Source organism: Pholis gunnellus, assembly GCF_910591455.1.
Source record: "Pholis gunnellus genome assembly, chromosome: 10".
Lineage (NCBI taxonomy): Eukaryota > Metazoa > Chordata > Actinopteri > Perciformes > Pholidae > Pholis > Pholis gunnellus.
The window spans coordinates 11,560,621-11,572,926 of NC_136537.1; the positions used below are offsets into that span (position 1 = coordinate 11,560,621).

At 42.3% G+C, this 12,306-nt stretch overlaps 2 protein-coding genes across 2 annotated transcripts; both read right to left on the bottom strand.

Moving 5' to 3' along the window:
- Positions 1 to 75: 75 nt before the first annotated feature.
- Positions 76 to 7,482, bottom strand: sfxn1 (sideroflexin 1). Its single transcript, XM_079168058.1, has 11 exons — positions 7,445 to 7,482; positions 5,450 to 5,619; positions 5,165 to 5,335; positions 4,816 to 4,914; positions 4,621 to 4,696; positions 4,244 to 4,329; positions 3,971 to 4,098; positions 3,785 to 3,834; positions 3,484 to 3,533; positions 2,736 to 2,783; positions 76 to 2,513 (listed from the first exon to the last, which is right to left on the bottom strand). Exons 2-11 carry the CDS (start codon positions 5,611 to 5,613, stop codon positions 2,417 to 2,419), a joined length of 969 nt encoding a protein of 322 aa, XP_079024184.1. The 5' UTR covers positions 5,614 to 5,619; positions 7,445 to 7,482; the 3' UTR covers positions 76 to 2,416.
- Positions 7,483 to 8,258: 776 nt separating this feature from the next.
- On the bottom strand, positions 8,259 to 11,247 carry LOC306702180 (serine/threonine-protein phosphatase 2A catalytic subunit alpha isoform-like). The gene is made up of 7 exons (XM_079167733.1): positions 11,024 to 11,247; positions 10,331 to 10,540; positions 10,035 to 10,208; positions 9,862 to 9,951; positions 9,338 to 9,499; positions 9,093 to 9,211; positions 8,259 to 8,993 (listed from the first exon to the last, which is right to left on the bottom strand). Exons 1-7 carry the CDS (start codon positions 11,123 to 11,125, stop codon positions 8,921 to 8,923), a joined length of 930 nt encoding a protein of 309 aa, XP_079023859.1. The 5' UTR covers positions 11,126 to 11,247; the 3' UTR covers positions 8,259 to 8,920.
- Between the last annotated feature and the right edge of the window lie 1,059 nt (positions 11,248 to 12,306).

Below are 12,306 nucleotides of genomic sequence, written 5' to 3' on the forward strand. Positions count from 1 at the left end.
GTCCCGTTTGAACCAGAAGATGGCGCTTTGGAGCTGCAGTTGAACATAATCAACAAACACCAGATACAAGATTTCATCAACTTTTATTTCTTCCAGTTAGTCTAAACATCACATCACCTCAGTGTACTGCAGAACAAACACCATGTTTCTCTTGTATTTTAAAAAGATTCATTGCTATGAATGCAAACTGTAAATGACTTCTTCCTCTTGAGTCGATTTGTATCGCTTTGGCTGTAGAGACATTTCATCTCGTTTGGTAGATAGAAGCTTAACATGTTATTTATTAGGTAGTTCATTACATATTTTTTAAAACACATTAAAGGGGAGTTAGTTCTCATCAGATGCAGCCAGAGGTTAAGGGACACTCAGAAATAGTCTACCAAGAGGGAAGTTTAATATTTATCATCTTTTCTTGGATGTACTGAAAAGTATTGCGGTCAGGAAACTGAACAGGTTCAACAAGTTTTTAAAATGTGCAGCATTTGAAATATGTTGACTTATTGTGCTTTTCTGGACTAACACACTAAAACAGCTGAAATTGGAAAATGCTACATTCAGTTACCTTTTAACACTAAATAACAAACTTCACTTGGAACAGCGCCACCTCCAACACATCTCTCTGGACACAATGACGATCTAAAATAAAGGTACTTTTACATCAATATATGCAAGTAGATTTACAGGATATTAAACATTAAACACCCGACACATTTACACATGATCAGCAAAAGATGCAATGAAATCAAATCGTCGTTTACAAGAGTTTCATGTGTTTCAAATACAAAATCATTCTTAACGTTTCAGAATTAGGATAGGTTTGCTAAATACTGCTTGTTGGTTTTGTGGCTTTAAGTCCATCTTTTTCACTCTAATCCCTGATTTTAATGTCCAATGATAAATCTGTAAATGTGGCATCAATGCAGTCTACACCGACAGTGTCCATTATCGCCTGAATACGGAGGACAGGTACAGAACAAGTTACAACATCAGTGTGATAGTGTGTGCTGGTGTAACTATGTCATTTCTAAGGTGTGCATATTTCTCACTTTAACAGCAAAATATAAAGAGCAGGGGGTTGTTAATGATCCACCAGGCTGAGGTCAAAGATATCCTGTACGATGAGCCCACGGAGCAGGTTGAGTTCATAATGGCAAAAGTCACATTTAAAACACATATTGTTTAGATGGATTCCTCTGATATCCTTGCCTTGAAAAACACTATCTCAAAATAGTTTTTTGGCATTTTTTCCCCCCAATACTGACATCCATATTTAACATCTATTATTACACATCCAAAACAATATGATAAAACTGTCACCTAAATCTAAAATGTGTCACTTTGTGCAGTTATAATCAACCCTCTTAGGACGCTGCATTAAGACGATAGATACAAGTCTGTTGAAAGGCATGAATGAGTAGTTGAATTTTGGTGGGATCAAATACTATGATCACTAAATCCTGGGTTAACTATTGAAGATTATGAATTAGTTAAGTGAGAACCAGTGTCTATCATTAGTTACACATTTTGTCACCACCGTTCAGCTCTCCTGATTGTGGCTTCAGAGCGACTAGATATACAGAAACATTTCCCACAGGGGTTGAATCATACGAGTGGTTTGTTCATGCATGTTTGGCAAGCATAATAATAAATAGTATGATAAACACCAATTATTAAGACATGAAATAGCACCGTGTTGGCCCATCAATGGTTGCCGTCATCATAGCATCACATTTTATAGGGTGGATCCCTGGAGAGTTGTTTTCAGATTCATGATTAAATGTCAAGAGACCTCAAAGCTCACTACATGAGTACTCATTTGGCAAAATAAACTGAATTAAAGTGAGTTTAAGTGAATGCCATTCTTTGAAATAACACTGTCATGAGTAGGAGGTTGTAATCGTTGATGAGGTGTGAAAGAAATTTGGCAAAAGCATGAACTGCAGAGGTCTTTGTATAATCAGAATTAAAATGTGATTAGAACCAATTATAATGCAAGTAAGAAATAAGCTGACTGCCAACCTCAGGTAGGAGAGTGTGAAATGGTTTGGTGGAGAGAAACGATCGACGAGTCACACACTTAAAAAGTTTTTAAAAAAAGCACTGTACGGAAAAAATGTCCACTTCAAACGATCCCACAGTGCCCACTACACAGCATCTGTCATGATAAAACATCGTACTTTTTATCCGGCCCAGTAGGAGAAAATCTTCTCTAGCAGTTACAACAAAATCGACAATCACATTGACAAAAGCAAACATGTGGTTACAAAGAGAGGGAGTCCCCAGATATCCATCTGAATGGTGGAAATGAGGAGACCCAAACTTAACTTTGGCACACTGAATGAGGAGGGCTGGCAGAGAGGCGAGGACTGAGCCTGCAGCTGTGTTATGGCAGTGTTTGGATGAGTGGGCTGCACACTCATAGCCCTTTGTTGAAGAAGACCCTCTCCACTCCGGGGTGGTTGGCCCGGATTTTCTCCTGCAGCTCCGGCTCCAGGCGGCTGACTGACATGGAGCTGGATCAGGAGGGGGGGGGGGGGAGAGAGAGAGAGAAACGAAGGGGTTAATGGGTCAAACACATATACTGTAGGCGTGCTATGCAACTTTTTCAGGCAGAGGCGAATCATGCATACTCTGCATATATTCAACGAGAGAGAGAGAGAGAAGGGGTCTGGCTCTGTGGCTACGACAGACTGGTTTACAATCACCTCCGGGTCAAGTTTGAACTTTTCACTCACCTCTTCTGAGGGAACAATGCGCAGCACAGTGGAGTGGCAAACACCAGGCTGAGAAGGAAACACAGAGCTATGAAACACGCTGCACAGATAAACAGCCCAGAGCTTCCTGTTCTGACCTCGTCTGATTGGCTAAAAAAAAAAAAAAAAAAGACACCTGATAGAAAAGAGCGAGGGTAAATTCAGCTGTGCAGTCACAGGAAGCTGGTTGTTTCATGTGTACAAATACCGGTTTAACATATTATTGTGATATTACAATAACATATTATTGTAATACACCGTCTTAGTTTAGCATGTTAGCATGCTAACATTTGAGAATGAACACTAAACACACCGACAGCTGAGGCTGATGGGAATCTCATTAGTTTTGCAGGTATTTGGTCATAAAACAAAGTGGTGCACAAATGCATTTTTGGCACGATGATGTCGCTATTATGAGAAGTTTAAGGACCTCCAAAGTCAGAAGAATTGATCCTCTGGTGAACCATGAATGTCTGTGAAAAATTGAATGGCAGTCCAACTTCAAATTTGCAAAGATAACATTTGTTTTTACAATTAACACTTGAAATGATGAGGGCACTTGCAAATGACAAGGTAGCGGCTAAAGCAGAGAAAAGACAAGATTTGTCATCAGTCCTTATGACATAAACCTTATGGTTACTGAAGTTTCATATCCCATAAGGAAAAAATAGGAAACGTGAATGGAATTTGACATGGCTGCTTATCAGGTGGACCATCTCTGACGACTCACCAGAATCCCACCAGGGTGACTTGAATAGGTGCACTCATCCATGGGAACTTCTGAAAAGACCAGGCAGAAAAACGAATGAGCGGCACAAAAGCGGTGGTGAATTCCCATACTAGAGTGGCCTCATGTCCTCAGTGCCTTTCATTCCTCTGATGTGTGATTACGAAATGCAAACAGAGTGGTAGACACAGCGAGGAACATGAGGTTCCCACCATTTAATAACATGGAACACATTAAACCTGTGAGGATGAAGCTGATGTTGGAGGTTACATTGTGCATGTTAACGAAGCAGAAATATGCCTACCCTCAGAAAGGCCTTCTTTTCCAAATGGTTCATTAAAAACGGGGGGATCGCTGAAAAGACACAAATAACACATTTTTGAATATATAATAAAGTTGTTGGTTTAAAGTGACGCCACCAGCTGCCAGGGGAGGAGTGAACAAACCTAACAGCAGGTGTCGTATTGGACCGATATAAATATATTCATACCCATTCCTGGAGAAGCCATGAGGATTCTGGAGACCACAACCTGAGAGATAGCCTGCTGCGCAGCATTCGTCGACTCTCCTAACCTGTTGTCATTCTCATCTGTTATGGGAATGCCGTGTTGAAGTTCTCTGAAAACAAGGAGCAAAGCAAATTAAATCCGAATCATCTGACCTTTCGTTCCACCTCCAATGAGGAATTCCAGGGACATATTTAAATTGTAAACATGCTTCAAACCCATGAGGTACTTTGCTGAGTGTTGCATGTCCTCTTTACCTTTGTCTCATCAGAGGGATGTTGATACAGTTAGCAGCAGCAACAGCAGCAAATGGAACAAACCGTCCAATCAGAGGTGAGATGTGCTACAGCAGGAGAGAGGAGGCATCAAAACAGGAAGGAAGAAATTAATAATTTGGCTCTGCTGTACATCACGGATAATTCAACCTCTCAGACAAGTAGACATAAATCAGCACAAAGTCACTTTTAAAAGCTGCCAGGAAAACATTGTGATACCAGGACCATGACCCTGTAAATAATACAGCTCCTCTATGACAAAGAGAGTTTGTGCGTGGCTAGCTCACGCCAGCACACCCATGCAGCTGAGGTCGGCACATTAAAATGAGATGTATAAAGGGTGTTAGATTAACTGGTACCTTTGTTAGTGCATTTAGTCCTAGAGCGGTGGCAACCGCCCCCGTGGTGGCAGACACATAAGCCGTGCCAAGCTGACTGCAAACAGAAGAGTCACCGGTCACATCATACAAAAACTGGCCACAACCCTTGCCCCTCGGTTGAATTAAAAAGGGTTAATATGAGCCTGTATCAGTGACAAAACGCCCGTCTCTTACCTGACCGTGATTGGAGCGTCACCGCTCCTGTTGGTGTAGTTGACTATTGCGTTAAAAGACTGATTGATCCACTGCCAGAGCAACACCGCTGGAGTTGTCCTGCAACATTGAGAACAGTGGAATCGATAGCAATTCACACGTAAACATGCACAAGTGATAATATTTTAAGTAATTAAGTTAAGGAACAAGGGCGACTTGTCATAGTAGGAAAAACACAGGTGTCACTAATACCATTTTTGCTCCGTTCTATTCTAGCGTCCCAGTAAAACCACGACCAACCAAACAATGGGAATAGTGTCAGTGATATAGTTGAATCGATAAGCCTGGGTGTAACAGTCACAGTTCTTACTTGTAAAATGTCATCATGCATCCAGTGATCGTCATGTTCATTGGAACCTGCGCTGACATGCGGCCAATCAGGATCATCTTCTCCCCAGTATCGGGATGGAAAGCCGAGTCAAAAACATATTTTGCTCTCCAGAGTTCATCTTCTGTCAGTCCTGGGGAGACTACACCTTTCCTAGGAGGCAGTAAAAACAACATTTAAAGCAAACCCACATTCATAGGAGCACAATCATGTATATCCTGGTGCATTGCTAGTGCTACTGTACTAGCAGCTGTAGCATTGGTCTACCTGTAGTCGGTGATGACTTTGTGTGCATGTGCTAGTTGTTCGTTGGTGAGGAGAATGTTCCTGGGGTCTGTGACAGTGAAGAAATGTTTGGCCCGACCTACAAACGTGCTCTGGTCCCACCGGGGCTCCTTGATGTTTATGGAAGTGGATAGGTCTGCTGCCATATTTATCTGGAGAAAGACAAATGTTTCAATAATTATATCTGGTATCTGCAGCGGCGCACAAAAGTATGTAGGATGCTTCAAGGTTCCAGGATTTTCAGTCGCCTTCTTCTGGAGTAAATATATCGAAGCAGGAGGATGTCTGAGGATTAGTTCTCTAGCATAACTGTGTTTCATCTGCGTTGTATTTCGCTGAAGGTGACTGATGTTGTTCCAGGATTTCAGGGCCGTGCTCCAGCACTCACCGCATGAGTTAGTCTCTCACTTCCTTTTTTTTTCTTTGCAGACACAAGTCAGTGAGGGAGGACTCCTGAAAATAATACTCCTCCCTGGATTGCAATGCCGCTTATTCAGCATAATGTTGCTATGGTGATGGCTGACCTGACACGAGGGTTGTGAAGCACTTAATTGCAAAGCCCTATTATGGGTGCACACCAACCCCCCCAAACTGTGGCTGAAAAGCCGCTTTTGGAAAGTGCCAAAGCGTTCTGCATGTGCATTGTGAACAACCGTGATTGGCTGCACACCGTTTTTGAAATGATTTCTATCAATACAAATTGTGTTAGGGCTAAGTGAGCGAAGAGCAGCGTGTTATGCAACTATATTAATCAACGTCACTAGTGAGCAAGTTTTATGCATTCATCATCTCACAACCCAAAACCAGATAAGACTGGCCTGCATTGAATAGACGCTGCACTATCAAAAAACATCAGCTTTGTGAATGTGCATGCAGCATGTTCATTCTAGCCAGTGTGTGTTTGTGTGTGTGTGTGTGCCTGTGTGTCTGTGTCTCCAGATAACCCAGTCTGATCTGGTTTTTAACCCATTTGTTCCATTCTCCAGCTGAACTGCTGGGAGACCAAGGACACACCGAGGGTGCAGCGAGTCCATTGCACGAATCTGCAGCAGCCATAGAGGCAGCAGCATGATGATGAAACTCCACCTGAAATTGCACCAAAGATGGCTGCTGGATTGACAATAAAACAGAGAACTCTTGTTTGCTGGCGGTGGTGGCGTGCTGTCGCTTTAAATTGAATTAAACTCCATGAGATTCTCACGAGATGACAACAAAACACACACCCCCCCCCCCACCCACTCTGAGATTGTCCAATGAAACACTAAATCACTGCACGAGTTGGTTTGAACAGTAGTTGCAGAGTAACCCCCGATAATAGCACATAACTATATTCATGATTCATTGATGGTGATGGGGGACTGAACTTTGCACTGAGACGGCCTTTGATCTGTAAACCCTCAGATGCCTCTGCCCTCACGCTCAACCAATCAAGGGCGGCCTGCGTGGTTATACATTGACCTGCAATTCATAACACATTACAATCAAATATTTCATCAAAAATCAAGAACCCTATGGCAGATAGTTTACCCTTCATGTATTGTGTTCTCGTGCATCCATCGCACTGTGACAGCGGCTTTGTGGTCGCAGGGTGAACATGCTCTGTGACTGGATACGGTTAATTGTTCAACCCGACGTAGACCAGTCAGATCTGGACTGTAACTGGAGGTGTTTCTGCATCTGAACAATGCGATCTTAGTGAGACTTTATCAGACAACAACAAAAAAATCTAAGAATCATCATTTTTGAAACGACTAATTAGCCACGGCATCGGTCCAGCGCAATAACAGTCCAGCTGTGTGCCCCAGATTCAACTAGTATCAGCCTGCCACATCCACACATCCAGCAGGCTGCTCGAGGAGCCCCACGCGTCTAATGACAGTTTACCCGACCTCAGACAACAACGTGCACGCGCGGCTTTTTCTATTGTTGCCGTCTTGATTGAGCCGTTAAAAAAGACAATACGGACAGGTTACTTACTGCACTGTGGGCTCCGGGCAGGTCCGCAAGAGGTGTCCCTGAAAGACTGCAGCCAGCTAATTTCACTGTGCAAGCAGCGTCAGCTCAGCTACAGAGCGCACGAGCGGTACATCCCCCAGCGCCGAACACCGAGATGACAAAGTAAAAGTCCAGAAACGCACTGGAAAAAGATTGGCGGTGTGACACTAAAAGACAACGGGAAATAAAGAGTCTTGAAAATAAAAGAAAATGATTTTCTATTCTTCTTAGAAAATATGTCAATCTTAGGTAAACACTTGAAGTGGCAAATTAGGTTTCATTTCACGTCCTTTCAGTGAGGCTTTTATTTTCAGCAGCGAGCTGAGCACCACATCCGTTAGAGCTCTGACATTTCTGCGACTTTGATTCACAGTCAGTAAATTATTAATAACTGGTAAAACTGGATTTCCACATACGGTCTGACATTGATTGCCGAAACTAATATCTTGTGAAAAGTTTCCCTTAAAACAAATCATTAATTTGGTCTATATATATTTAAAAAAAGGACAACATCAAACAAAATGAAAAGCTAAATTAGTCCTCTATGGCACAGCCTTATCCCTTTTGCAATCATCATACACCAAACGCCTTTAGTACATAAATACACAATAAATACACAACCTCCTGCACACATTCACAGTCCGCCTAATAATCACTATGATCAGTGGATCATCAGCAGCTTCTGGGTGTCTGTTTCCATCTAGTGGTGACTGGTGAGAAGGAATAATGCCACAAACTGTGCTTAAATGAAGTACATGACGAAGCAACTTCAGTCTTTATTTTGTATAGTGGTGGCTGCAAAACATTAAGTTATTATTTATTTTTTAACAACTGATGTAATTGGTACCAATATTGCTTACTTAAATGAATTACATTAACTCCCATAAGAGACAGCAGGGCAGGAAGAGGGATACTTACACTATAACAGGGTATAAAAAAAGAAGAAAGTCTGTCAGTGCCATGTGATAAAAATCAAATACAAAAGTGCAAAGAGAACGTACTCATTTCCGACGTCTAACCCTATCATTTCACTTCACAAAATAAACTGTTGCGCTTCAGTTACAAAAAGAAAGAGTTGACATTATATTTACTGCAACCTTTGATTTGAGGCCATGCCAAGTGTTAGATGCGGCTTACATACTGTAAATGGAAACACTCTGCTCATTATCGACACAAACATTACTTTACTTAAACATTACTTATTCTCTGCATCAGTTCATTCATGTTTCCTGACGAACCAGCAGGTATTGTGACCGTATTGTTCATAGTAGCAATCATTTCTAGCAATAAAAACATCATGCACAGAGAGGAAAAAGTTGAAAGGATGGTGGTCTTTAACTAGATGTGATAGTTTCCATTTCATTGTGATTATGGCACACATTTTTTTTGTTTTTTGGTCCATGAGTTAAGAATGCTTCTTTTCTCTGTGTAGCCTCTTGCCATCCTCGCCAGTGATCTTTACAGGAAGTAGTCTGGCGTACGCCGCGTCACATGGGGCTCCCCTCTGCGTGGCGCAGGATCGAACTGTAGGCTGAAGCAAAGAAAAGGCAAGCGCTGTCCTCAATAATAATTCCTTTTTAAGAAAAGTCCAATACGAAAGATCTACATGTTTGTAACAAAATGTACTTACAAGGAGTATTTCAACGTGTCATCAAGTTCCATGATTGCTGCCTGGTTTCCACAACGATAACAATAGTTCGGTGCACTGAAGATCGTCACTACATTGCGGTCGTGGCACCAATTGTAACCCTGGATGAAAAGGTTACCTGCACGTTATTTATTTTAAATCCACAACATGTTAAGTCAAAGCTGCATCTGCAGTGTCTCCAATTAAAAAACGGAATTACTTTCAGCAGATAAACAAAGTTAAAGTACCTCCATCACCAGCTGGTGGGCTCTTGAGACCAAAGTTAGGCCATTGGCATGGTTGAAGGTCTCGGAAATGTCCTGCCCGAAGGTGTAACCAGCGCCACGAGGTGAGATGCCCCAGCCGCCACGGTCATCTGGGTCGGACCATAACAAGTCACACATTGGACCCTGAAAAATGGAGGAAACATCAGTGTTGTTTAGTCTCTCGCACATGCAAACACAAAATATGTCCAATATCTAGAGGTTTTAGGATACTGTCAAACTATAGACTTCTATTAGGGCTACACCCAAAAAATGTTGGCTCAAAATATGGCTCAATGAATATATTATAATTGAATCGTTTCAGCTCTAAACTTTAAAATGAAATGTGATGAATGTCCAATATATATGATATAACAATCCCAAGATTGTCAGAGCGTCCTTGCATCTACATGCGCCATCATACTCCTTATAATAAATGTTGCAACATCCTGTTATAACAGTAAATTACAGAATAATACATCATCTAGAAGGGCTCTTCCTCAACGTACCTCATGAGGAACCTCCTGCAAGCGATCCAGCGCTCTGATGTGTTCCAGTGTGTCTATTGAAGGGGACAATCCACCATGGAGGCAGAAGATCTTACGGAAGAGGCAGAAAATGAATGATGAGTCCCTGCATCTTTGCTGTACGTCACATGCTACATGTGAATACACAGCCGTACCTGGTTATCCACCAGCGCCGTAAGAGGCAGGTAGTCAAACAGATCTGTGAAGTACTTCCAAACATTGGCATTTCCATATTTCCTTAAGCACTCGTCATAGAAGCCGTACACCTGTGTGATCTGTCTGCTCTCATGGTTCCCTCTGAGGATTGTGATGCGTTCACGGAACCTTACCTACAAAGAAAAATGGTTTTATAACAAAAAACAAGAATAACCAGCGATAAACATCATCCTTGTCCCAGTTCCAAATTCATATCCCAGTTGTAGCTGACATCAGTGGCAACGTGTCATTTTACCTTAAGAGAAACCAGAAGAGAAACTGTCTCCACAGAATAGTAGCCTCTGTCAACATAGTCTCCCATGAAGAGATAGTTGGTGTCTGGAGACTTCCCCCCGATCTTAAACAGCTCCATCAGGTCATGAAACTGACCATGGACGTCCCCGCAGACGGTCACCGGACATCTCACCTCCTGCACGTTGGACTCCTTTGTGAGGATCTCCTTTGCCTTAAATGGAGGACCAAGAAAACACAGGATGATGCTGATTAACAGGTAACACAGAGTATGGTGCAGTGTAGGAGTACATGATGAGCACGTGTATTACACAAGCCTTATTAACACTCTATAACACTAAATGTGCATCATTTCGTCAGATTGTAAAGGACACAGAGGAGTATTATAGTTTGTTGTGGTAGTGCCGGTGCACTCCAGTGAGGAACCAGGAGTGGGCGTAGCTAGAGAAAACATATTTTTGCAGGCATCCTCCTCCATCTTCTTGGGCGAGTTGCTTCCCTTGAGCGATGTGCGGCACGCAGCTGCAGTCAAATGGTGTGCTCCAAAGCAAGGCCACATGCATTAGCTCATGTTAGTTCCGCAAATACATTTATTATGAGCACGACGATGCAACGTTAACAGCTAACGGTCCGCTAGCATTGCAGAAAGCTAATGGCAGGTATTAATAACGTGCCCGTCTCCCTGCGCAAGCCTTACCTTTTCACACAGGACTTTGACCTGATTCTCACTCAGCTGTTTGCACTCATTCAGTTGTTCAATCCATCCGTCCAACTCCTTGGTGAATGACTTGTCGTCCATGGTTTGTCCGTCAGCTAGCGAGCCGACCAGCTTTAACAAAATGTCTAAGGAAAACAACTCGCTGTTTCGTTACGTTGTTGGTGGCCCGGCTACGCTACGTCCTTAGCGAGCTCTCTGGTCATTCGCAGCTTGCATGTGTATGTCCGCTCGCGCGCGTGTGTGTGTGCGCTCAGCAAAAACGAATGCGTCAACTGCTCTGCGTCTCTGCAGTTTGGTGCGGACAAAAAGTGTTTCGTTCACATGATACACAAAATGACTTCTCGTTGTTAAAGGACCAAGGTCACACAGATACCTATTAGTATCGAAAGGACTGTAAGACTAGCTCAGATAAACTGTAGACCCAACCCTGCTAACTCTGGTCCAGGTCCGGAGCGAGGCTGAGCAACAAATCATCTCTACGTCATAGCATATCTCCATAAGGATTCAAAAAAAGAATGTATCGTTTATTTGTCCGGGTTGATTTAAATGTAATGGGTTTATTTTTATTTCATCTTCACTGTGTTTTATGGTTATCGGTTATTTAGAAAGTGACATTTTTTAGTTTATCTACCCTCTGGTGGACGAAACCGGGAACAGTCTGGACCAACAGTTGAACCTCCAGTACGTTAACAGCCAGGACCAACGGTTGAAAAGGTCACGACCAACGGTTGAACCTACAGTACGTTAACAGTCAGGACCAACGGTTGAACCTACAGTACGTTAATGTCACTACAAATACAACGAGCACATTCACAGGCTAGTTAGCTAGCGTTAGCTTAGCTGGCCAATAGTTGCATCCCAAATAGGTAGCTAACTGATTTATAGCGCAGATAATAGGCCCTGTCTAACAGAGGTTGAACCTGTGAGAACACTTTGTTTTGTCTATTTGCCATTTTATGACTGGCAGTGAAGAAACCCGCTGTGTCTCTGTTTTAAAGCTAACGTTAGCTACGTGCTCAGTTGTCTAATCAGAGCTAGTAAGACAGTTAACGCTAGCTAGCTAATTAACTAGTCGGTAGCTAGTTTAGTGGAGGATTAAAAGTAAAGCAATATTTCCTACTTTTTACTGCAACTGCTGCACAACAATTTCCTTAAGGATGGATACAATATTTTGTAGTATGACATTAGAGTTCGATAAAAGTTACTTGTTTTCTCAGCCAATTAGTTATCTTAATTTAGTTGTTTAATGTTAAATATTGCTT

Coding starts and splice junctions, on each gene's coding strand:
- sfxn1 (XM_079168058.1), bottom strand. CDS start 5,613: ATGGCAGCAGACCTATCCACTTCCATAAACATCAAGGAGCCCCGGTGG. Junction 3,534..3,784: donor AAAAGAAGGCCTTTCTGAGG/GTAGGCATATTT, acceptor TGGTCTTTTCAG/AAGTTCCCATGGATGAGTGC. Junction 2,514..2,735: donor GCATTGTTCCCTCAGAAGAG/GTGAGTGAAAAG, acceptor CTCCTGATCCAG/CTCCATGTCAGTCAGCCGCC.
- LOC306702180 (XM_079167733.1), bottom strand. CDS start 11,125: ATGGACGACAAGTCATTCACCAAGGAGTTGGACGGATGGATTGAACAA. Junction 9,500..9,861: donor TGCAGGAGGTTCCTCATGAG/GTACGTTGAGGA, acceptor TCCATTTTTCAG/GGTCCAATGTGTGACTTGTT. Junction 8,994..9,092: donor GACACGTTGAAATACTCCTT/GTAAGTACATTT, acceptor TCTTTGCTTCAG/CCTACAGTTCGATCCTGCGC.